This window comes from Hemiscyllium ocellatum, chromosome 7 (assembly GCF_020745735.1).
Source record: "Hemiscyllium ocellatum isolate sHemOce1 chromosome 7, sHemOce1.pat.X.cur, whole genome shotgun sequence".
In the NCBI taxonomy this organism is placed as follows: domain Eukaryota; kingdom Metazoa; phylum Chordata; class Chondrichthyes; order Orectolobiformes; family Hemiscylliidae; genus Hemiscyllium; species Hemiscyllium ocellatum.
This window is the reverse complement of record NC_083407.1, coordinates 107609108-107634959: the sequence shown is the minus strand read 5'-3', so window position 1 is coordinate 107634959 and position 25852 is coordinate 107609108. Positions and strand designations below refer to the sequence as shown.

Sequence of the window (25852 nt, the reverse complement as noted above, 5' to 3'; positions counted from 1 at the left end):
AGAGGTTTGAGGGTCACCAATCATTAAAGGCCAGCTCCACAAAACAGAAAAGGTCAAAGGAATGCTGCCAAACAGGGCACGACAGGCAGAGGGCAGGAGGTTCCACTCCACTTGTATTGATGCTCACCAGGAGATCGGCTTTCAGTCCCAGTCACTAGGACCTGCTGTCCTGGGAGGGAGCGCATTGCGGGTTAACCAGATTGTTCCTGGGGCTTAAGAGAATTAAACATGAAGGACAGACCTACATTCCCTTGAGTAAAGACAATTCAGGGCTGATCTAATGAAACATATCGAATGTTAAAAGATTCAACAAGGTTAGGGTTAGACAGCGGGGAGAATTTACCAATGGCAGGGGAGAGTTCGGTCAGCCAAGAATAAACTTGGGAAGCTTCTTTCTGCAAGGTCGTGCAGGTTGGACAGGCTGCCACTGCCTTCCTCAGATTATAGTCTTAAAACCATTGACTGGGTTTGAATGTAATTTGTTTTCAATGTTTTGGTAAGGATGACTTGCTTCCTGACCATAAGGGGCACATTTTGCATTCCCAACTCTGTTCAAAATTACTGTTAGATCTGTTGGCAGCATGTATCATGTGAGAAAATATCAATAAACTACATAAAGCCAGAAGTTGCCAGAGGTTGGAAGGTTTTCTCTATACTGTTTTTCATGTCTTATTGCTTTGAACCTGCTTCATATTTAACTAAGGCATGGGGAATAACAGCTCACAGCTATAAAATGATTTAACAACCCTTAAAAGAACATGACTAGTATGCTGGATATTATAACTACCACCTCCACTTGTTGTCTGAAGTAAATCCAACAGTGTGCTTTACTTTATATGACGTCTAAATACAATTCCACTCAAAGACTTGTACAACTTCAAACCTAAATCTGATCCCACCAGAATCATAGTCAAGAGTGTGGTGCTGGAAAAGCACAGCAGGTCAGGCAGCATCTGCGGAGCAGGAGAATCAACATTTTGAGGAGAAGCCCTTCATCAGGAGTGAGGATGAAAGGCTTATCCCCGAAATGTCGATTTTCCTGCTCCTCGGATGCCACCTGACCTAGTGTGCTTTTCCAGCACCACACTCTTCGACTCTAACCTCCAGCATCTGCGGCCCCCATTTTCTCCCACCAGGATCACCATTTCCTAGCTTTTAGCTTGCTTGCCCTCAGTGCCTTGATATTCAAACCTATTACCAGCCCCCTCAATAACATGGTGGCTCAGTGGTTAGCACAGTTGCCTCACAGTGCCAGAGAACCTGGTTCAATTCCAGCCTCAGGCGACTGTCAGTGTGGAATTTGCACATTCTCCCCGTGTCTGTGTGGGTTTCCTCCCACAGTCCAAAGATGGGCATGTTAGGTAAATTGGCTAAATTGCTCATAGTGTTCAGGGATGTGTAAGTTAGGTGCATTAGTCAGGGGTAAATATAAAGGTAGGGGGAATGGGTCTGGCTGGGTTACTCGGTGTGGATGTGTTGGGCCGAAGGGCCTGTTTCCACACTGCAGGGATTCTATAAAACTGCCTATTTGTGGCCTGTTCTGTATTTAACATGTGTACCTTAATTGATGTTTCCTTTTCTCAGGTCTTGTGCAGTGCACTTGGAGATGAGACAATCCGGTTTCAAATTAAATTGCAAAAACAGCAGCAAGGAAAGGAAATTCACCTTGATGATCACTGTACTGCCACCCTCTCCCACTAAACTATGGTTTAATAGAGAGCTTGCACAACTGCTGTGCATCTTGGGATAGGCTCATCTCCATGATCATCTCTTGCAACCAAAAGAAATGCACTCATTCTACATACTACAGTTGGGCATCCTTTCAGGGAAAAATAACTACGCCTTATTCCCGGGTTTGGATTATGGTTTTGTACTCACTAGCATAAATTAAATTCAAGTCGATTTTCCCCATTGATGGAGGGATCGGGATAAAGATTTAAGGTAAGGGCAGAGGTTTAGAGGAATTGTGAGGAAAAATATTTTCACGCAGAGGCTAGTGAGAATCTGGAACTCACTGCCTTTAAAGGGTGATAGAGGCAGAAACCCTGGGAATATTTCGGAAATATTTAGGAATGCAGTTGTGATGCCAGGATATGCAAGATTATGGGCCTGAGTGCTGGGAAATGGAATCAGATTGATGCGGTGGCTCTGAACTGCAGAGACACAATGGGCCAAAGAGCCTGTTTCTGAGCTGTAGATCTCTGAGGCTCTACGACATCTAAGGAAGAGGGTGAGGGAGGAGGATTCGCCCTCCTTTGAAAACACACAAATTAGTTAATCACTGGGCAGCATGGTGGCTCAGTGGTTAGCACTGCTGCCTCACAGCACCAGGGGCCCGGGTTCGATTCCTGCCTCAGGCGACCGTCTGTGTGAAATCTGCATGTTCTCCCTGTGTCTGCGTGGGTTTCCTCCGGGTCCTCCCACAATCCAAAGATGTGCTGGTTAGGTGAATTGGCCATGCTAAATTGCATATATTGCTAGGTGCATTAGTCAGGGGTAAATATCTGGGTGGGTTACTCGTCAGAGGGTCGGTGTGGACTTGTTGAGTCAAAGGGCCTGTTTCCATACTGTAGGGATTCTAATTAATGAAAAGGGGCAAAATCCCTTTCTGCTTTTACAGTCACTCATTCACTGGTTTTAAATTTAGTGCTAATGCTCATTGTCGGGACTGCGTTTGATCATGTGATTTTGCCAGAAACATTTATTCTCCCACTCCTCGGATGCTGCCAGGAGCTGCTGTCCTTTTCCAGCACCACTCTCTCGACTCTAACCATGCCTTGTTCAGCTAGGACTGTTTAACACAATCCCTCACTTATTTGAGGAACAAATTTACACAACAACAAAAAATAAAACTGCATTGCAGATGACTCCTTTTGTTTTAAAAATACAAAACACAAATGAAGCAACGTCAAAGTCAAAGCTTAACATCTGCTCAACCGGGAAATCCAGTTGGCCGGTCAGTCTTGTTGATAGATGAGCAAATTTAAAAGACTTTGTTCTCACCCTGATTTTCTCATCTCTGCTCAGCCTCTCGATCACCGTAATTATGAACTGCTTGGCGAGAGCGAAATTTTGGTCTCCGATACTCTCTGAGCTGTCCACTACAAACAGGAGATCGATGGGCCCACACTTGCACTCTGCAAAATAGACAAGGTTGGGTGGATTGACCGTGTTAAATCGCTCATCGCGTCCAGGGGATGTGTTGGCTAGGTGGATTAACCACGGAAAATGCTGGGCTACAGGGATAGGGTAGGGGGTGGGTGGGATGCTCTTCGGAGGAATGGTGGAGATTTGATGAGCCGAATAGCCTGCTTCCGCATTGTGGAGAATCCATGGAAAAAAGTGATCCGTACAACTCCCCATGAAGTGGCTTGCAATCGTCTTCACCTTTCTCATTTCTCTCACGCCTTGCATGCAGCTGGGATTTTCCACTGATTTCACCTCAGGCATGTTAATACTCTGTATTTCTTAGGGGGGACTTTTGCTATTTCACTTTTGCTGTAGGTGCTGGACATGCAGCCAGGACAAGTAAATGGTATTAACATCCATTAGCCAAGATCAAATGGAATATTGGGATAGGGTCAAGGGACTGAATGGCTTCCATCTTCCTGGGTGGACAATGATTAGTGGAAGGTGTCGTCTTCATTAATCCTCAAAATGGCTGACTCCCCTTTATCACATCATTCCTTACTTTAGCCATAAATCTCCCTCCTAAAATTGCCCTGGAGTTTGGAAAAACAGGAAATAGGTTCTCTCAGTCACATTCCTTTGTAAATTGACCAAGTCAGTGTATTATCTTCAATGTACCAGAGTTGTTTTGTTTTAAAATGGACTCAGATGTCCCACGGGTCACTGACCTTTCTATAAAAAGGACTCCAAACAGCAGAAACCAGTTTTTGAACTAGCATTGCAGATCATTGAGCTACGAACATGGACAGGGAGTTACTCTGTTAGAATCTTGAAACTTTATTGATGGTTTTCCCGTCGCTGCTAATAGATCGCCATCTTTCAGGGCACTGTCTGAAACAGTTCGGTTCACACTGCTCACACGCTAACACAGACTGATTGCTAGGGGACGTCTTTAAATTACTGTCAAACCGGGGTGAAGCACTGACACTAACTAAAGTGAGGGAACATCTACAAATACTCAGGCTCAAGGGGAAAGTCAAGTAAATTTGACAAAGGATAGAGTGTTCAAACATGCAGCAATCATATCAGGTTTATCTGTATCAAGTAAAACAATTTACTCACCACAGCAAGCTGTAAACAAAAAAGGAAAGATAAAAGAGAAATCAGCAATAATTGTTCATGGGATTACTATTAAGTTATTCATATTTTAAAGCTTTCTGCATCTAGATATAGTCACCTCAAGGTTGAGTCTTGTAGTTCTGCATACATTTTTCTAATAAAAATAATTCATTCACAGGACGCCAGTGCCAATCCCTAATTGGCCTGGAGAAGGCGATGGTGAGCTGCCTTCTCAAACTGCTGCAGTCTCCCGTGAGTAGGCACACTCACAGTGCTGTTTGACAGGGCAGGCTTAGGAAGGGTAGCTCTACAGATTGAAAAATTACCCCTGTGCCTTTTTGTCGAATGTGAATAATTGATATGGCATTTTGGATGGGGCTTAAAGAATCTGCTGAATGCCCCTGCTGATGCCATCTTTCGTCACACTAACGACTGCACAGTTGCTGTACGATGCCAGGTTAAGCAGTGCCCATGGGTATTTGGCACGCTGTGCCGTGCCGTTTGGCACATGAATAAGGAAGGACGGAACAAATTTGAAAAGTGCAATTTGACAAAGCAGCTGAGGGCATTCAATCACAACCTGAACGGGAATCTTAGCCGACCCGTTAGCTGATTACTCAAGTCAACTGGAGGATCCTTATTGCCACTCTGCCGGAGACTCAAGGTCAACTGAGAACCAGATTAGACCAGAGCAGCTTTCAGCTGAGCCTGGACACTCAGACCTCAGAACCTCCAAATGACGGTGTATTGACAACCAATTCGTTGCTTTGAGAAAGTCTGCCTGATGGTTCACTTACAGCACATGCGCTTGATGATGTCCAATATTTCACATTCCTGTTAAAAAAAGAAGAGGGTCAGGAATCTTAGGCCATACGCTCCAACCCACTAATGGCTTGGGGCTGTTCAAATCTCTCTGTTGGTATTAGTGTGTCAAAAGCAGTTCTCTGCATACATACCGAAGGCCCGGGAAGTCCTGGGGGTCCAACGGGTCCCTGAGGGTGAAACAGAACAAGTAGGATTGTTATTATTTTGTTGGCTTTGAATTTACACACCACTTTATCCTTGAGGGATGGTGGGGAGGGCTATTAGTGTTTCAATTGGATATGTCCTTTGAGCTTCCTTAAAAGGAACCAGGGGGATATTGGCGTCGAAAGGGGGAAACAAATGAAAGTAATGTGAAAGTAAAATAGAATGGATTCAAAAGGCAGTCTTCCCCGAAGCCACCGTCACTGGATCAAATGCACACAAGTTCTCCACTGTGATTAAACCCCATGCTTTGCTTCCTAATGACCACGTACCTTGGCGTTTGGATCCTGCTTAAAGTTGACAAAGTGCCTTTCATTTGGTGCTTTGTGGTAAATGGCAAGCACCCTTCCGAGGAACCACAAGCAGCTGGAATGTTGAACTAAACTGGTCTCCATGGATTTCAGTGCGCGGAGCACCTGTTTGCATTATGGGATGGCTTGTACCAACAAGGAGTGATGGGAGTTGAGTGATGGTCAGATGTGACTGATGCCAACACCCAACGTCAGCCCTTTAGCCTATGTGCTGCCTCTGCCCATATCAAGTACATTTTTCCCTCAACCAATCCAACGTGCCAATATCCTGGCACACACTCTGCCCTGGCACACATGCAGTTATTTATTTTCCTTTGACTTTTCCCTGAAGGCTCAGGAAAAAGGGGGCCCTGGAAGAAAACAAAAATCCACAGAGTTGGCAGCCACCATGCTCAGCCAGCTCACCTTGAGCTGAACTCGGGAATTTCGAAAAGCCACACGTTGCTGGTCTAAAAGCAGAACGGCCAAACCAGCATTGCTCCTTCATAAGTGTGTTCAGGAAACCAAAGACAGCACTTAAAACCTAATTGCTATCTTTTGCTAACGCCAGCGAATCTTCTGCAACATTGCAAATCATCAGCAAAAGGGAAAGCAAGGAAATCATGCAGATCATGGTTCTGTTAAGCCAGAGATTTGAAGCCTGTAACGTCAACCCAATATTAATAAAACTCCTGGCAACTTTGATCAAAGGGACATCGGGGGAGTGAGACGAAGGGTATTTTTAAGATAGAGCTCTCAGGGAGTCACAACGTTCAGAGCCTGCAGATGTTGTGGTCCACGAAGGACATGGTGGGGCAGCTTTCTGACTAATCAGCCACTGAACCCTCATGAACATTTCCAGGCCGGGTCAATTTGTCTTCTCAGGCAGCAACTCCACCAGTGATGGGGAGGGGAGGAAGTGGCAGCTGCTGTGGGCTTTGAATGGTTACAAGTTCCTAGAAGGTCCCCCATTGCTTTGGCTTTGATGTCAAGGATGAGGTTGCCTCCATTGTGACGGGGTCACCGGGAGCTCAGGGCAAGCTGCTCCCACCTCCACCCACCCTCCCCTTTCTCAGAGACACTCGTTTCAGCAGAACCCACTGGCCACAGGAGGCCACCAGCTACAATTGCAGGCAATCCCTCACACTGAGGAGGCACTGTCAGAAAGTGAGGGAGGGTTTACAGCCATTGGTTTTGGGAGGTTGGGTTGGGGGCACACAGGCCAGCTTCTGGAAAGTGGTGGGGAAACGGGGGAGGAGGGGAGCAAGCACAAAGCACATGGAGAGTAGGTATTATTGGGAATTGCAACTAGTGGTATGTGATGGGCTTGGGGGTGATGTGTGTGGCTACTGGACTGTTGATTAGGTGGGACCAAGATAGGGGTGAGGACTGATGGAAGGCAACACATCCTGAGCTGGGGGTGGAGGAGGTGGGTGGAGGAAGGTTTGTGGGGGGAATGACTGTGCGAGGAAAACTTAAACTGGGTTGGAAGAGACTACGGGCTACTGATGTAAATGCAGAAAATAAGCAAGGGCTAATGCAGAGAAGGAACCTCAGCCAAATGGCCATGGGGTATGGGGTGGGCAAGGAATTGGCTGTCATTGGGAAAGGAATTGCAGTTCATGGGAGACCCTGGATGGAGAAGGAGGTGCTAGTGTGATGGCTAAGTGGGCCAATGGGAATTCTAACCAGCTTCGGTTGTTTCTGGAGCACCATTGACTATTGCATGCAGGTCAACCTTCAAAGCCTGGGAAAATCTCCCCAGAAATGGCGGATTGACACATACACTCGGGTATAAAGGGGGTGGGGGGCTACCATTAAGTGAAACATCCATTTGGGGTGGCATGGTGGCTCAGTGGTTAGCACTGCTGCCTCAGAGTGTCTGGGATGTCCCACAGTCCAAAGATAAGCAGGTCAGGTGGATTGGCCATGGGAAATGCGGGATTATGGGTGGTGGTAGTGGGCCTGAGTGTGTAGGGAGTGTAGGTCTGGCTGGGATGCTGTTTGGAGGGTTGGTGCAGACTTGATGAGCTGAATTCCTTCGTTCCGCACTGCAGGGATTCTCGATTTGAGGGGTGGAAAATGGAAGCTAACTATAGGTGGTTCTTCTCTAACATGATGGGGGCATTCTTATGCAATCCTGCATTGTAGAAAAATCACGCTTTAGAAACAGCGCTTAAAGTGTTGGCCATCTAATTGTGTTACAGTCAACACATGTTTGCACTTTAGAAACAGCGTCTCCAATTCAACCATCGCATTACAGTGAATTCACGTTAACAAAATGCGCATTACAGCAGAACGACCTGTGTAGCAAGTTATGGCCAAAAAACAGAGAGGAGGTAGTGGGAGCTTGATTTATACACCAGCATTTGCAAAAACTGGTCTTTTGGATCAGAAGAAACAGGGTCTCCTTATACACTGGGAGGACCTGTTCATCGTGATTTAAAAAGTTATTATTTAATTTGTTCCTTTCCAATCTTTCTGTGCCCTCTCCAGGGTCTCCCACTTAACATTCCTTACCATGCCTGTGGTCAATCATCCTGAAATCAGTTGCTTCCCAGTGCTAATAAAACAGATTTCCTATGACGTTCTCTGCCTAGCTTACTTTGAGCATTCAATCACAGCTGCGGGTCGGCGGCCAGCTGTTGTCAGACATACATCAACTCCCTCAACACTTCCCATACGCTGAGAGTCAGGCATGATGGGGGGGAGCTCCCATCACACCCCCTGGATTGTAGTCACATGAACTCTCAGAACTTCAGAGGCCCAAGCAACATCAGAGCAAAATGTTCCGGGAAAGAGACACGGCCAGAACTCACGGATGAGACGACTCCGGAGTTGCTTCCTGGCACAAGAGTCTGCACTTTTTAAATTTATTTTTAAATTAAAGCATTTATCACACATCCCTAATTGCCCAGAGGGCAGTTAAGAGTCAACCACATTGCCCTGGGTCTGGGGACTATAGGTAGGCAAGACTGAGTAAGGATGGTAGTCTTCTTCCCTCAGGGACATTAGTGAACAAGATGGGTTTTCCAACAATTCAGTCATCATTAGAGTCTAAATTCTTGTTTCTTTTTTAATTACTGGAATTCAAATTTCACCATCTTCCTTGGTGGGATTTGAACTCGGGTTCCCAGATCATAAGCTCAGTCTCTAGACTCAGTCCAACAATAATACCACCAGGCCATCGCTTCCCCCATTCCCTCAGAAGGTAAAGCAAGCATCAAACCTTGCACTGGGCACTTAGGAGTTGGTCGACTTACAGATGAATGAAGAGACGGACATGACAGCAGAATTGATGTGCTACACAGGATCAGAGACAGGAATGACCAACATCAACTTATCAGGGCAACAACTGAAGGCCAGAAATGTAACGTCCTGGTGAATTAGGACAATGGGACCATGAGAAGTACACAACTTGACCCCCAGAGCTCTATAAACCTGATACAGGGAACCCTGGTTAAGGTAGCAGGTAAGGGGTTTTACCAACAGCAAATAGGTCAAGTGGGGAAATCGGCCATTGTAACTGTATATTGCTAAAAGAGAGGCCATTTCATCAGGACACACACAAGAATTCCAAATTTCAAACAAGTTGGATTTTCCAGGAAGACTGTGGCTCCCTGTTTGCTTCCTCCATGGCAACATCTCAGGCAATTAGAGTCGACTTACCAGCCAATCACCCCCCCTTCTCTCAAATTCTTCTGATGGTTAGAAATTTGGTGTTCTTGCATTGGTCCTGATGCAATATTTCATCAACATGCTCCACTTTTCAACAAGGCCTGTACTGCTGAGGGACTGGATGTGTATTTTGTGACAATAATAAAGTACACAGCCACTGAACTGCCCACAGTGAGCTGGATCCAAGGGATTTTAAGAACACGAGCCCTGGTTGTCCTGGGATAAGGGTCACTGCCAGTGTGCACCCATACCCAGGAGAATTACAAAGACAGTCAGGTGCATCAATAGGCCTCAAAGGTGGGCACGGATGAAGGAGATGTTACCAGTTGGAGTCCATCCTTAGCAGAATTGCTCACTGGGCAACCTAACATTGAGGAACTGGGTGCTTCACTGGACACGCAAGACTGATGGGTCCCAATAACAGTTGGATCTTCGGGATTGACATTCGGGAGCACGCCGTGCTGTGTGGGCCAGAGGTGGCAGTCTATCAGGCCGCGCGTGAGACCTCACACGGTGGGCAATGTCACCAACGGCTGGGCAAAGCCAACCCCCTCCCCCCCTCCCCCAGCCGAAATCAAACGGGTGTCACATGAGCTTAGTACCAACGAGACGTCAGCTACAGTGCGTGGAACAGCATCAAATCCCATCACCCATTTACTGAGCTGAGGTTCAACAGCATGTCCAACTCCTTACCGGTTGTCCCTCTGGACCTCTGTAACCCTTGGCTCCTTTGCGACCTTTCTCACCTGGAACATCGTTCTGAGGAAGTAAACATAGAGAGGCGAGTTTGCACAGTCATCGGTATATATTTTTTACTCTACAAATAAAGGCCACTGAGATCAACCCCTATTGCTTTTGCAACAAATACAAATGACTGATGTCTAGAGACTAAAACAATACTTCAGTATCCCCCTCCAGCCTCGAAACAGGTTTCTGGCATGTAATGCAGGTAACCGGACAGCTTGCGATGGGAGTGCTGTATTGTGCTTGTATTATGGTTTAATCAGAACGACATGGGTTCAAGTCCCAACCAAAGGACTCAATAACAAAATACAGGCTGACCTGCCACTGCAAACACCGAGGGAGTGCTGCACTGTCAAAGGCACTCTCTTCAGAGGAGGCATTTACCCAAGGTCCTCTCTGACACCGTTTTGAAGAAAAAAAGTGATCTGGGCAACATTCGTCGTTCGACCAAGATTGTAAAACACGTTTCTGCTCATTACAGCGCTGTCTGTGGGAGCTTGTTGTGCACAAACTGGCCGCTGTGTTTTCCACATTACATCAAATGGGCTTTGTGTCCGTAAAAGGGTACAGTAAAAAAAAAAGGGGGTCTTTCCTCAAATTTTCTAGGATGAGATAAAACCGCGCCTAAATTTGCGTTTCCCTGTGTGAGCTCTTGAACAGAGAATGCTCATTGCCTTACTGGGCTGGAGTACACTGCTGAACTTCTCACCCCATCAATTTTCAATCCTGTCACATATTTCCAAACAGGGCTTAAAACATCGTTTGGCGCTCACTGCAAAAGGAGGCTGTTTAAAAACTCAGGGCGGATCATTTATAGAGCTGTCAACACAGTACACAGAGTTTGGGATGTTATACACACAGCGTGTGCAGGTTGCTTTGAGTTACTGGTAGTTTGTGCGTCTGTAAAAATAGGTTTACCGGACTAATATTGCTGCTAGACTTCCTACGTATCACATGCCAGATTATCAACTGCACTGACATCGACTGGGGACGACCTATGGGCTCAATGGGTTCTTAAAAGCCAAGCCTCCAAAACTGATGTTGAACAGTATTCCAGTGCCTCGATGAATGAGGAGTGCTGACTAAGTTTCAGGGAAGCCTCCAAGTATTAAGGGCTTCCAACCTTCCGAGAGTTCACAGTGTCTTTTGAAAATGCCACGTGCACATTCGGCCAAAGTTCTGGAATTCTCTCCCAGAGCCTCCCTCATTCTTTATCTCCCTGCTCTCCCTTCCTTTGACCAAGCTTTCAGTCACCGTACGTGGCTCAATGTCAAAACGTGTCTGGAAGTGCCCCGACCACCCCCCCTGGGGTTTGGTTTATGGCACTCAATGGCACTTGGGGAATGCAAGGCAAGTGAGCAAACATTAAATTTGTAAAAAAAAAAGCACTGTCCCTTTGTGACATAAGGAGACCAGTTTCCAAGTGAGCAATGGAGCTCTAATTTGGTCAAATTTTCACAAAGCAAGAGTTAAAACTGGCCAATGACGAAAGGGGACAGAGCAGAAACAGCTGCCTAAAATGATTCACTTGATCCGGAGAACATCTGGTCCATGCAGTTTCTGTTCAGAACTGTCAAATATTTGTGGGGAGCAGCGATCCTAATTTTGTTTTGCTAAGGCTAGAGGACTGTCTGGGAACAAAAGGTCGATCTCCTGGGAAGAGCTCCGAGGCAGACGTGGCTTTATTTAAAGGAAAGCAGGGGCAGTTCAACCTCAATTTGGCCAACTTTCCTCAGTCGAGCAACATCACTAAAACAAAACGATCCGGTCAATTATCCCACAGCTGGCCGAGAGGCCTTGCTGACCGCAAAGTGACCTTGGTGCTTCCTCTTACAGCGGTCAGGTAGTTTGGGACTCAACAAGGTGAAGAAAGACATGAGGAAAGCTATCTCCTTCCTTATTGCTCCAAAGTGGTGGGATGGACAGATCTCAACCAATTGTTCATTCTACAAGCAATAGCCAACAAGGGGACTGCTAAGTAGGTGAAATAAATGTTTTTTTTGGGGGGTGGGGGTGTTGGGGTGCAATCAAACCAATTTTATTAACACACTTCTGGTTTAGAGTGCCCATAGAAACATGCCCATTGCTTGAGGGACCATTGCTTGGCATCAGAAACCCTGGATAGTGTCGTTGTTCCCCTTGCTTTTCTTGGCAAAGTGATACCAGTCAAGATTCATGGAGGTAAAAGGGAGGATGGGAGACGCTGGAAATCAGAGTCTAGATTACATGGTGCTGGAAAAGCACAGCAGGTCAGGCAGCAGATTCACTGAGGTCCTGAGTCTGGTAACCAGGCACTGGATAGTAGACAGAGAACGGGGGCACAGGGGGCAGGTGGTGGGATGTGAAGGATGCAAGTTGAAGGATGATTATTTCTGGCCGTGCAATGATTGTGGAAAAGAGAGAAATCTTTGGATTGCCCAACCTTCCGGGTTAAACGGCTGGGCCGAAGGAAGGAAATATGTTTTTTTTTCTGGAATCCAACATCCTGGAGTCAAGTCAGAGAAGCCAATCTGGGACATCTCAGCTGCTTCATCCCCTTGTTTACAGCTAAGAAAAAAAAAGCAGAAGTCGAGGACCAGTTTTTGGGCCCACTGGGCCTGGTGCTCACAACCACTCCCTCATGGATGAGTACGCTACTGAACCACCCGTGACTGATCTCGGCCAACAGCTGCACTTCACACTCTGGGCTTCTCAGGAACGTTGCCCAACCAAAGACAGACATTGGGACACATTATTGGGAGGTAGGACCATATGCTGAGGCAAAGAGCTGGCTTTTCACAGAGACTTCAAAAGGAGGAGAGAGGTAGTGAGAGGGAGAACTGGGGGCGGGGGGGGGGGGGGGAAAAACAGGGATAGGGTTCAGCCTTAGACATCAGGTCCAGGCAGCTGAAGGTGTGGGCACGAAAATGGAAGGAGAAAGGAGATAAGGGGTGCACAAGAGGCCAAAAAAGGTAAGTCCAGCTCTCAGAGGGTTGTCGGACAGCAGTAGCTAAGGTTAGATTACTTACGGTGTGGAAATAGGCCCTTCGGCCCAACAAGTCCACACCGACCCACCGAAGCGCAACCCACCCAGACCCATTCCCCTACATTTACCCCTGCCCCAACACTACGGACAATTTAACATGGCCAATTCACCTGACCTGCACATTTTTGGACTTTGGGAGGAAATTGGAGCACCCGGAGGAAACCCACGCAGACACGGGGAGAATGTGCGAACTCCACACAGTCAGTCACCTGAGGCGGGAATTGAACCCGGGTCTCTGGCGCTGTGAGGCAGCAGTGCTAACCACTGCTACCTCACCGAGTGAGGGCTTTAATCATACGCTTCCCAACTTGTGTCAAAGGTGGTCATATTGGGAGTTAGCCACAGCCTAAAGAGGTCTGGGTGCAGGATAGAGTCCTGAAGATATTTACTTTTATTGTATTCACTTGATCTTGATGCGACGTTTTGAGCTCTATTATTACTATTGGCTCCACATTCCAAGTTCATCACCTCCCATTAGCTGAGAAAATACTTAATGTTTGGGTTAGACTTGGAAATAAGTGACATATTAGACCAACACCACCAGCAGCCCATACCTCCAGCTCAAGATGGGAGTCTAATTCCAAGAAAATGGAGAGGGCAAAAGGATGGGGACAGTTGCACTCTCAGGAAACGTAAATAACCCAGTGACTGTCAGTTGGCTATTCTACTGGGGAGATGTCATCACTAGGCACAATTCTTACCCTCCGCCACCTAGAGTTGCACTGCTTGGCTTCTCTCTGTAACTGAATGTTTCTCTCTTCAGTTCCCATTGGAGACTCTCAGACCCAGTAGGGACCGGTCAAGTCAACAGGACTCAGGTACACACCAACCAAAGATCCGACTGAGTGACTGGTGATGCCTGAATGGCCTCCTTCTCCTGTACCTGTGACTGGACATTAAGCCTGGAGCTGTCCGCTCTCTTATGGTGGAACAAGACGCTATTGGACCCACTGGTGGGAGCCCGAAAGAGGCTACATTTTGATCGATGAAATAATCACAGAATTATTAAACGGCGCATTTTAAAACAGAGGCACAGATCTTAGCAAACCCACAAAACATCTAACCGCAGCAAAATCTAAGCCACAGATATCTCACGCTTCATTACCTCTCCTGAAGAGGTGTCGGTTTTAATTGGTCACATTGTCAAAGGTAACATCACTTCCTGCCACCATCCACCAGTCAACACAAATGCTTTTGGAATTAATAAATATCAGTGATAAATAGAAAACGGCACACACACACAGACACACACTCTTTTCTTCCGGAGGGCCCTTTCAGGCATTATGCAACCTCCTCAGGTTACAAATGGCTGCATAAAGCCCCACACAGGCGTCTAACCAAATCTCCGGGCTACAGTCACCACACACAATCACTGTCCCCAACAGAATTGAGGCACCTACTCTCTACACCCCCTGCCCGAGTTAAACCACCACCTTCAATTTAGACCAAATGACAGTGGGGTTAGAGTGCAAGTCCTCCCCCAGTGAAACAGACAGGAGGCAAAACCACTTCAAGGCATCACTTACATCAGAGCCAGGGTCTCCGGGCTCACCGTCATCACCCTTCGGACCTGGGAAGCCTTTTGTTCCCTACATGAGAGGAGCAGAGGTGGAGGAAAAAAAAGAAACATGAGACACGGGGGTGGCCAAATCTCCAATTCCATCTTTGGAGAGGAGTTTCTGACTGCCTGATGGAATCTGTCACTTTACACCTTGAACTTGAGGCAATTAGCTGTGAGCAAGTAAGGGGAGTCGGTGCTTTTAGCCTTTTTGCCTTTTATTTTGTTTGTCGTGAAAGGGTGGGGGAGGGGAGGGAAACAAATGGGCTTAATGTTCCCATTCCCCTTGGGTTGGGGGAGGCGGGGGATGTTGGGGAAGATTAGTCGATTCTTGGATCTTGGTGTTACTCCACTGCCTGATGGATTCTCATCTTGGATTTGAAAATCTCCTTGTAAAGCTGGAGAAAATAAATCCTCCATTTTGTCACAGGCAGGATCTGGCTGGCATCCATCAGGCAGCAGTGGAGTGCTAATCCCGATTCACTGCACCCTGTCCTCGAGGGCAACGTGGAGTGACCAATGGGATCTTCCCAACAATGAACAGGAACACACCCTCCATCTGGGCTGAATCCCAGCCTGTGCGCTTGGGCCAGCCTCCAGGAACATCGGCTGAAGGTGCCCCCATTGTGGGATGGGTGGGGCGGCAGTGGGGTTTTCGTTGATGCTCAGCCTCCTGACTTGGCCTAATCTCTGCTTTCTTCTTATTTGAACAAAATTCCAGAGGGATTGCCACCAGGCTTCAGGAAGATGGCCAAAAGTTGGGAGGGAATTGCATTTGCTGTCAGTCTACAAGTGCCAGTCTCCCTCAGCTTACTGATTTCTGGTGCGGAATGGAAAGACCCAAACCCTGGGGTAAGGCAAGCAAAAGGGACTGGCTCCTCACTGTTTGTCTGGGGGACAAGGGGTATGTACTTGACCCAACATCACTGGGCCAATTTCACGCCAGTTTTGGTCCCCTGCAAGGAATGCTGGGATACCCTTGCTTTGCCCTTTAACGGCTTTTGTTTCTCTTTTGATCTCTTTCCCAGACATAAAAGATGATGTTAACTGCCTGATGGGATATCAAGGAGATATACAACACTTTCCTGCAGTAGCCGAGGAATTAGGAAGGATGACTTACATTAGATCCTGGGACTCCTTGGATACCGGGAATGCCCTATCAGGAAGGCAAACAAAACATTTATTAGATTTACCACTTTACTTTAAACTGTACCAACACAGAAAAAGACTATCTCATCTAGTATTCAAGTGGCACACGTTTAAACTATTCCCATTTCACATTACGATGGATTAAAGGAAGAGTTACATTTACCAGATGTCTCAAAGCTCTCTACAGCCAAAGAAGGTACCTTTTCCTTTAAATCATGGTCACTGCTATCACGCAATGTACGCACAGGAAGCTCCCATTAACAGCAAGGTGATAATCGCCAGACGATCTTCTTTTTGTGATGTTGGGTGAGGGAAAAGTATCGATCAAAGCACTCAGGGAAAACTCCCCTGGCTCTTCAGTCAAAATAGTTTCAATATTACATTAAACCCAAGCAGGCAGACAGGGTAGATTTTGTTAAACTTTTTCTCTGAAATACAGCACGTCTGGGTGGTGCAGCCCTCCCGAGGTAGAATTTGTGGTGTGTTCATGTTCGAGTCGGACTTGGACTCAGAATCTGCTGATTCAGTAGTGCGTTGTCTCAACTCAACTCTACTCAACTCTTAGATAAGGGGTAAATGTAGGGGTATGGGTGGGTTGTGTTTCGGCGGGTCAGTGTGGACTTGTTGGGCCGAAGGGCCTGTTTCCATACTGTAAGTAATCTAATCTCATTCAATGCTTGATGTAGATCAATAGGAGTCCTCCCAGTTGGCAGAGGAGGCAGCACTTCTGATCTGGAGACACCGTGAGTTGTAAAGGTTTTATGGACCTCACCTCCCCACTATCATCAGATCACTGCCCCAACAGCCAAGAAACAATAGTAAGAAGCTGAGACACACCTGAAGACCTAGCATGTTTATCCAACCAATAAGTGAACTGATCCAGACAAGGATGCCCCATGTTCGATCCTTGACTGGCCTGAGACCAGCCAATTATCTGGAGCAGGACAACAGGCCTTGGTGCTCCTGAGCTAAGGGCAGTGGGGAGTGAGCTCCACTGCTGAGGAGAGATAGGTTCCACAGTGTGTGGGTTCATTCTGTTCTGTACCTGAAGTTGTCGTCGTTGTCATCATCATCATCATCACAGGCGGTCCCTCACAGATGATGATGACTCCTATCCACTCTCATGGTGAGTCCAGAGGTGGCTATACAGACCAATGCAACTCCCATAGACTCTGTTACTCTTGGGGCAGAAGGTGGTCACGGGAAGGGGTGAGCGAGGCATTGGTGTGGCCGTGTGCTTCATTCACCAGGCTTCTGCTTTTCCCCAAAGGCAAACCTCGAGGTGCTCGATGCCTTCCTAAATTCTCCTCCTCCATTTTAGACAATTTAGGGCCAGTAATTCCCAGGTGTCTGTGGGAATGCCACATTTCACCAGTATCCCTGAAGAGCTTGCTCTGTCCCCTCCCAGAGGTGGGAATAGAGCACCCATTTGAGGAGTCTTGAGTATGTCATGCAGGCAACATGCCCAGCCCATCAAGGGTCTCAATGCCAGGAATGCTGGGATACCTGGTGGTGGCCAGGTCGACGACAGAGAGCCGCACGTTCACCTTTTCAGGTACATTTGTCGAACTAGCTCACCGGAAATGAGAGCGTGCCAGCCTAAACTGATCCTCAATCTCAAGAATACTTCCCCACAATTGAACTGTATTGAAATTTTATGGCTACGCCACATAACAGTCAGGGATGTATGTGATGACACTGTGGCATCTTCAGATGAAAATGTTCAAATATGGAAAGGAAACCATGAACTATTCGTTCCCTGTCAGATTTTTTTGACCAGGAATTGCCAGATAATAAATCGAGAATGTGGGGGAGGTTGTGAAAGCAACAGTGAATCAATTAACTCAGGCTACAACATGCTGACATCAGCACAGAACAGTGCCTTCATCCATAAAAACATGAGAGAAGATGAAGATTAAACTTCAGTGAAATAGATAAGCAGTGTGTCAAAACATTTAGCAGCTGGCCATCTTTACCTCAGAATCAGAAAATCATGTGCTCAATTCCCACTCCAAGGCTCAGCCAAGGCTGACACTCCAGCGCAGTACTGGAGAGGTGCTGCACTGTCAGAGGTGCGGCCTATCGCGCAAGATGTTAAACAGACTCTACCCGTGCTCCAGGTGGATGTTTGAGACCTAGCAGCGTTTCCCCAAAGTACAGAGGAATGCTCCCTGGCCACATTCATCAACCCACATCGCTGAAGCTAATTAACTGGTCGCTCTCAGGTCAATGCCTGTGGGAGCTTGCTGCACACAAACATTACAACAGTGACTTTCCCTCCAAAGATCTTCACCTGCTGTCCCGGCACTATGAATGACACCATCAAAACACTGCACTTTGACAACCATATTCAACACATATTGAAGTAATGAAACCAACAGATAATGCAATAATAATGGCGCTGAATGAAGCAAGTCGTTTCAGCCACTTACAGGTAATCCAGGCGGGCCCCTGGTCCCGTTGCCTGGGCTACCAGGATTGCCCTGTTATCGATAAAGGAAAAAAAAGGAGAGAGTGTTAGAAAAAAAGATGAGCCCTCTGTTCAAGCAAAATACAAATGGTTTTCAAGTGAAACATCAATTTAGGTCAAGTCAGAGACTGACCTGACAATCTAGTCTGTGTTTGTAGAGTGTTACACTCCACCACTGAGCACTTCAAGTCACATTTCTGTCCAACTGAGGTACTTAGTCTAACCCTGTGCTTCTGCTTGCTCTCCCAAGACCTTCAGTAACCCTACCACCACTGCCGCCCCCCCCATCCCCTCACCCCCCCCACCACCCCGCTCCCTGAGAGGATTTCGATTTTAAAGCAATGGAATCACATTATACCTGATCTCCCTAAGCTGTCTCCAAATTCAATTGCTGGCTTAGCACCAAAAAAGCACCTTCTGGGCCAGTTCCCAAGTGATTAAATTGCTGAGTTCCTGCTTGATTGACATGAAATAATTGGATACAATGACAAATTTGTTTTGTGCTCCTCCTAAAATATGTAAATACTCCTTTACGAATGTTGCAATGTGCTCACAAACTTGTGACCTTCATCTTCCTGAGGTAAGTCATTAACAGTCTACTGGCTAGACTCAGATGTACAGCACAGAAATAGACCCTTCGGTCCAACTCGTCCAAACTGTCCAAATATCCTAAATTAATCTAGTTCCATTTGCCAGCATTTGGCCCATATCCCTCGAAATAGGTACTTTCCTGTTCACATACCCATCCAGATGCTTTTTAAATGTTGCAATTGTACCAGCCTCCACCACTTTCTCTGGCAGCTCATTCCACACACGTACCACCCTCTGCGTGAACAAATTGTCTCTTGGGTCCCTTTTAAATCTCTCTGCTCTCACCTTAAACCTGTGCCTTCTATCAGTTTTACACTTTCCTACCCTGGGGAAAAGACCTGGATTATTCACCCTATTCCTTCCTCCTGATTTTACGAACCTCAATAAGGTCACCCCTCAGCCTCCGATGCTCCAGAGAAAATAGCCCCAGCCTATTCAGCCTCTTTCTCCAACCCTGCAACATTCTTGTAATTTTTTTGTGCACCCTTTCAAGTTTGACAACATCTTTCCTGTAGCAGAGGGACCAGAATTGAACACACGATTACAAACGTGGCCTCAATGTCCTGAACAGCCGCAACACGACATCCTGACTCCTACTCTCAATGCTGAAAATGTGTTGCTGGAAAAGCGCAGCAGGTCAGGCAGCATCCAAGGAACAGGAGATTCGATGTTTCGGGCATAAGCCCTTCTTCAGGAATCTGCCCGAAACGTCGAATCTCCTGTTCCTTGGATGCTGCCTGACCTGCTGTGCTTTTCCAGCAACACATTTTCAGCTCTGATCTCCAGCATCTGCAGACCTCACTTTCTCCTCCTAGTCTCAATGCACTGACTAATAAAGGCAAGCGACTCATTACTTTCTCCTTCTAACTGCTCTGTCACTTTAATCTTCCACACAAAAGGAAGCAATCGCCCATTTCCCTTCCTCCCCGTAGCTCGGCGAACTGCCTCATGGCTGACGTGCAAATCTCCTCCGAGTGCTTCTGCAGATTCCCAACGTGGGGATCCTGGTCTCCCTCAACTGATTTCTTGAGGCAGGAGGGAAGATGACTGTAGTCACTGCACAGCAATGGGCAGGGCTGCAATCCAAAAGCAGAAGGGTGACAGGATAAGCCTCCACTTGCCGGGATGAGTGCAGCAGCGTTCAAGACAAAGCAGCTTACGTGATTGGCCCCTCAACCAATGCCTTATAAAATCTCTTGACTGGAGTGTATCGCATCGACAAGATGTACTCCACAAAGGCTCCTCTGGCAGCCCTTCCCAAACGCGGCGTGCTTCACCACTTCGAAAGTGGAAGGAACGACATGATGAGTTTGCCTATGTCCCAACGTGACGTTCACGTTCCTCTCCGAGTGGCATAACATCCTCCGCTCAAAACACATGCTGATTCCCTCACCATCGCAGGGTCAAAACTCTGCAACTCCCTCCCTAAACCTTCACCACACTGGGCTGAAGAAGGACAGTCCAACAACTAGCTTTGGAGGGGCAACCAGAAATGGACAATAAGCACTGACCTTGTAATCTATCACCATATCTCAGAACAAAAAGGTGGAAAAAAGCAGACTTCACATTAACACACAGGAGCCTGGACCTTTCATATTAACACGCCCCGCCTCCCCCCCCACACACACACCCCCACCCCATTGCGAGGGTGTTAATTCTGTTGAGGTTGAAACATCTCTAGCTGAGAAATGAACGTGACTTTATCCTCTTCGGTACTGACCAGCCTCAGGGGTACGAATGGCATTTAATGCCTCTACGACTGGTTACTGTGCATTTTCTTACCATTTCTCCCATTGGGCCTGGGTCTCCTGGGTAGCCCTTTGAGCCTCTGGGTCCCCTCGGTCCCTGCAGGAATGGATGAAGCATCAGTAAGCCCTTCGCAGTCTCAAATTACAAATTCAGAAAAGGCTGAACGTCACAAAGGAAAGAGATGGTTGGAGAGGTGCCACTGACTGCATCGGTGGTGACACTGGTCCTCAGTGGGTTTGTTGCCCATAACGTTCACTGAGATGTTAAGTCACTCAGCTCACAGGCTAGCCTGACGTCGCTTGGCAAATATTCCCCTCGTTCTGCGTTGGTGGGGATATGTTCGGTACAACACTGGAAGATTGATCTGCCCCAGGCAGGCATAGAGGTTCAGGATACTTCTCCCTGTACCCAACATCCTCTGTTCACGAGAGCGCCAGCCAGCTGGCACTAAAGCAAAGGAGAGGAGGTCGGGGGCAGGGTTTGCTACAGAGCATAACAATAACTTACATTTGTGTGGCACCTTTCATTTAATAAAACATCAAATGCGCACCATCAAATAAAGTGCGACAGCCAAACTCGAGATTTAGAATTAGGTTTCATTGTCAGGTGCGCTCAGGTACAGGAGTACAGTGGAAAGTGTACAATATTGCCACACATGGCACCATCTTAGGTACAAAGGTGATAAACCTTAGGTACCAAAATAGATTAGGAACAAAATTAGGGAAATAAAGAAAAAAAGAGGCTGAACATTTTAATTACAGCTCCTCATAGCATAAATTAGGGAAATTAAAGCTAAAAGTTCTAAGGAGATGGTATTCGGCGAGAGATCCAAAACTTAATCGAAGGGGTAGGTTTTAAGGAGACCCTTGAAGAAAGAATGAGAGGTTGTGGGATGAGGAGGTTTAGGGATGGACTTCTTGAGGTAGGGCACCAGGCGTGGCCATCAATAACAGAGTGTCTCCAGTCAAGCATGGACATGGGGCCAGATGGAGAGGAGAGTAGTTATCTCAGAGTGTAATAGGACTGGAGGGGATGAGGGAGAGATGGGAAGCCATTGACAGATTTAAAAGCTGGGAGCATTTGAAACTGGAGGTGTTGCTCAACCAGTCAGCAAGCACAGGGAGGTGGACCTGGAATCGAACACAGTGCGAGCTAAGGCAAGGGCAGCAGAGAATGACTCCAGTCTATGAAAGGCGTAGTTCACAACTAGGTGAAAAAAAAACAAATTGGGCATTGTCACTGGAGATCTGAGGCATTCTCAAAGGGGATGTGCGTTTCCCAATGCAACTTACAGCTGTTAGCATCTGGCCCAGATGTAGGTATGCCCTCGGGGAAGAGAAGGCTTGTGGCCGAAGGGCAGCAGTGAGACCATTAGTAACCCAGGGCTGGTCTCTTTGGGGGAAAAAGGAACTGAACCTTTCAACTTCACAACAAAACAGGTAAACATACCTTCAGATTCTATTTTGAACATGGTCTAGGCCAATCCAAAAACAGCAATCACTTTTTCTCGCATGTGATCGGGCTCCGATCCGTGTCTGAGCTGGCTTTAAGCGCCTGATCCATGTCACAGACAGGTCTAAGCACCCGATTCGTGTTGCATGCTGGGAGTGACCACTGCCGACACTCCCCACTATCCCCCCCACTCAGAAGCAATGGGAGGCAGCTGCCTGCAAACTCACCTCCTAGTGTTTGCTGAAAACAGGTCAGAATAACGCATGTTCAAGGACAGGAGCAGTGTGACCATCAGCCAGGCTATCCCCTGCCATAGTACATGAGCAGACTCACACACTGAGATCAGGCCCCACATTTCTAGGGGCCCAGCAGCAGGCTCCAAACACTGTTCAAAACCTCACCTTGGTTTAAACTCTGAAAAAAGACAGCACAAACCTCTTGCCCTGGACGTCCCATGTCACCTTTAAATCCCATGGGTCCTGGTCGGCCAGCTTCACCCTGAGATTAAAGAAGGGAATATGTTAAGGAATTACTGGCAAGCACAACACAGAACGATCAACAAGAGTCATTAGTAATAACTCTTGTACTGAGTTAAGAGTACCACATTGATAGTTCAACACCAACTTTCTCATGGGCAACTGGCAATGGGTCATAGATGGCCCAAATCCTGAGAATACGTTCGTCAACAGGGGAGACTGTGACCGATTGTTCTAAATCTCTCTAACGCCGAGTCGAATCTCAGCACCTCAAACTATTACACCCCTCAGTTAGCCACCTGACCAGATATAAACAGAAGTGCCTCCCAAATGTCAGAGATATAAACATCTTAACAAATCAGGAACAGAGGGCACATTTAAATACAGGAGAAAGCAGTTCTAAAAATCTACAATCACTGAGTGACATTGTTGACTCTTACAACTGCCTTCTTGAATTTCTATTAAAAACGTACTGCTAATAATTTTGGCTAACATTTGAGCACATCCGCTCCCAGAGAGTTTTGTGCATCTGGTGTGCGTTATGCTGTTCAAAATTCTAAAATGGTTTGGTTGCTATGGTTTCTGGTCATAATTTGCCTACAGTGCAGTAAATCATATTTAAATGCAAGAGAGAGATCTATTCTTACTAGGTCATAGAGGTGGTGTCGGGTACCCTGGGGGCAAGCGAGGATTCTGGTCCATTTTATGTGTGGCATGCCTTATGCAGTCTCACCCACCCCATCCCCCCTCCATGGATAATGAGGCACAAGGCCTAGTTGAATCAGGGGCTTGTTTGAAATTATCTGGACAAGTGCTGACTAGTATAACAGCTCACATACCATTGACAACTCCCACCTTCAATGGGTTTCAGAGTTCTGCTGTACAGTGAAGCTACAGTACAACAAAGGAACAGCCAATGTTGGAGATCTGAAATGACAACCAGACAGCTCTGGAGAAACTCAGCAGGTCTCAGCATCTGCAGAGAGGGGGAGAGCAAGCAGAGTTAATGCTTAGAGTCCAGCTCTGAAGGAGCACTGAACTCAAAATGTTCCTCTCTCCACAGACTGGCTGGATTTCTCCAGCACTTTCGGCTTTTCATTTCGGGCCGAGCTACAACTTTCTTCCCTTAGCCGCACCGTCAAAATCAGTTTCCAGGAGGAAAAGAGCAGGAGTCCACAGGGATTCGGAAGCCCGCTGGAAAGGCTTTTCCCAGAAGGAAGAGCCAGTAAAAGGAAGAGCCACCATGGGATGGCATGGTGGCTCAGTGGTCAGCACCGCTGTGTCACAGCGCCGAAGGACCCGGGTTTGATTCCACCCTCGGGTGACAGTCTGTGGAGTTTGCACGTTCTCCCAGTGTCTGAGAGGGTTCCCTCCGGGCGCCCCAGTTTCCTCCCACAGTCCAAAGATGTGCAGGTTGGGTGGGCTGACTATACTAAACTGCCCATAGCATGCAGAATGGTTGGGTTAGTCAGGGGAAATGCAGGGTTACAGGGATGTGGTCGGAGATGGTTCTGGGTAGATTGCCTTTGGAGGGTCAGTGTGGTCTCAACAGGCTGAATGACCTGCTTCCATATTGTAACGTTTCTGTAATACTTGTGAAGAACACATGCTGGTCTTATGTACTTCAAAGCAGTGGATGTGTACATTCATTTCCATACATTATTGTTTTTTTTCCCTGTCAGGATTGGGTTGGGTTGCAGCAGGGCAGGAGAACAAACACTGGTAGATGAGGAAGTTATCTATCCAATGGTGTTAGCATACAACCTCCATTTTCCACACCACACATTAACGCCAGGTGGGAACCTGAAACGGTAAGGCTTATTTACGAGCCACAGTCAGTGGGATGCGCTGGTCAATGAGGACAACTCCCAATCTGATTAGCCCTCTACTCCAGTGAAGGCCGCATCAGCCAAGAGTATACTTACTGGGTCACCGCTAACTCCGGGAGGACCCTCGTGTCCTGGCTGTCCATTGGACCCAACGTCCCCCTGTACAGGGAAACAAGAAGGAAAACACTTCACGTTGCTGCAATTTATACCAGAGCCGAACCCCCACTCGCTCTCCTTCACTATCTCTCCCTGCCGTCTGTTATCCTTTCTGAAGAATGACATAATGCCAAAGATAAGGGAGGAAGGAAAAAGGCTTCTCTCTGTTACAGAAATAGTGGTAATCTCACCTGGATTAATAAGCTAACACCCTGGGACAGTGGTTCATTTCTCACCCTGGAATTCAACACAAGTCTCAGCAACTGTGAAGCTATCATTGGCTGTTGTCAAAACGCACCCATTTCACAGATGCCCTTCGCAGAGGGAGTCAGACCTCACGTCTCTCTCCAGTGCACACGTGGCTGACTCCGAACTGTCCTCTCAAATGGTTGAACAAGCCAAGGGCAATAAGGGATGGGCAACAAAACGTTGACTGGGCCAGCGGCGCCCACATCCCACGCAAGAACACAAGGAAATGGAATGGGCAGGCCCTGTTTCTGACCAAAGGATGGAATGGTGACATCCATCGTCAGCTCCTTAGCACCTACATTGCTAACTTGTTAAAGTCTGTGGCATCCAGGCCACATGTTCTTTGAGATGCCAGAATGGGAACTCCCACTCGACCCATTATCCACTTATGGAAACACGAAGGATAGATGAGGGCCTAATGAGATAGCAGCCATAACCTGTGCGACAGAATGGCTGCAAGGGGCTGAAATGGCTTTCCCTCTTCTTTACCATCAATTCTTTCTAGGTCCTCTGAATATTCGTTACCTTAGGTCCCCTGTCTCCTCTTGGGCCTTGAGGACCAGGCAGCCCTGGTTCGCCTGGAGGACCCTGGGGAATAGCAGAAGTGGATTACAAGAGCAATTCAGGCAAGTATCTTGGACGATGTAGTTTGACCATTGTTTGTACCTCCGTACATCAGTATGTCATTAGCCCAGCACTTTCCTACCCCATCTCAGTACTGAACACGTCAGGGTACTTGACTCAGATTATTTGGGGAAATTTCTGGAAATCGCACAAATTGCCTCTCAGAGAAACCCAGCACTAAAACAATTAATGGTTGAGTCTGCAGTGGGAGGTTTGGACTAGACTTCAGCGTGGTAGCAGGAGTGGAAAAGCTTGGGGGGGGGGGGCCTCATCTTAATCCTTTCGTTCTCTATTCCCCTCAGAAATTGACCACTGCTCCTCTGCAGACCTCCCACAAGCCCCTTTGCAGGTATAAATCTCCCCTGGCTTGGATTCTATTGGAGTTGAAGGGGTTGGGAGATGAATCTCATGGGGCATATAAGGAGGTCATGCATAGTTCCCTCCCCACAGCCCTTTACTCAGTGTTGGAGAGATGAATAGTAGAGTTTAATCTCAAATGGAACAGTGTCTTGACAGCTCCAACAGAAGATACCCGTTT

The 25852-nt window shown here is 47.2% G+C and overlaps 1 protein-coding gene across 1 annotated transcript in view; it reads right to left on the bottom strand.

Annotated features, from left to right (window-relative positions):
• The window catches only part of col6a1 (collagen, type VI, alpha 1), a 57079-nt gene that overhangs the window by 6839 nt on the left and 24388 nt on the right, over window positions 1-25852 (bottom strand). Inside the window, exons 19-30 of the mRNA XM_060827642.1 lie at window positions 25216-25278; window positions 24382-24444; window positions 22416-22478; window positions 20562-20624; window positions 18151-18201; window positions 15690-15725; window positions 14538-14600; window positions 9936-10001; window positions 5205-5240; window positions 5046-5082; window positions 4252-4260; window positions 3004-3137 (exon numbers count right to left, since the gene is read on the bottom strand). Coding sequence (XP_060683625.1) covers window positions 3004-3137; window positions 4252-4260; window positions 5046-5082; window positions 5205-5240; window positions 9936-10001; window positions 14538-14600; window positions 15690-15725; window positions 18151-18201; window positions 20562-20624; window positions 22416-22478; window positions 24382-24444; window positions 25216-25278 — 684 coding nt within the window. The remainder of the gene's footprint in view (window positions 1-3003; window positions 3138-4251; window positions 4261-5045; window positions 5083-5204; window positions 5241-9935; window positions 10002-14537; window positions 14601-15689; window positions 15726-18150; window positions 18202-20561; window positions 20625-22415; window positions 22479-24381; window positions 24445-25215; window positions 25279-25852) is intronic.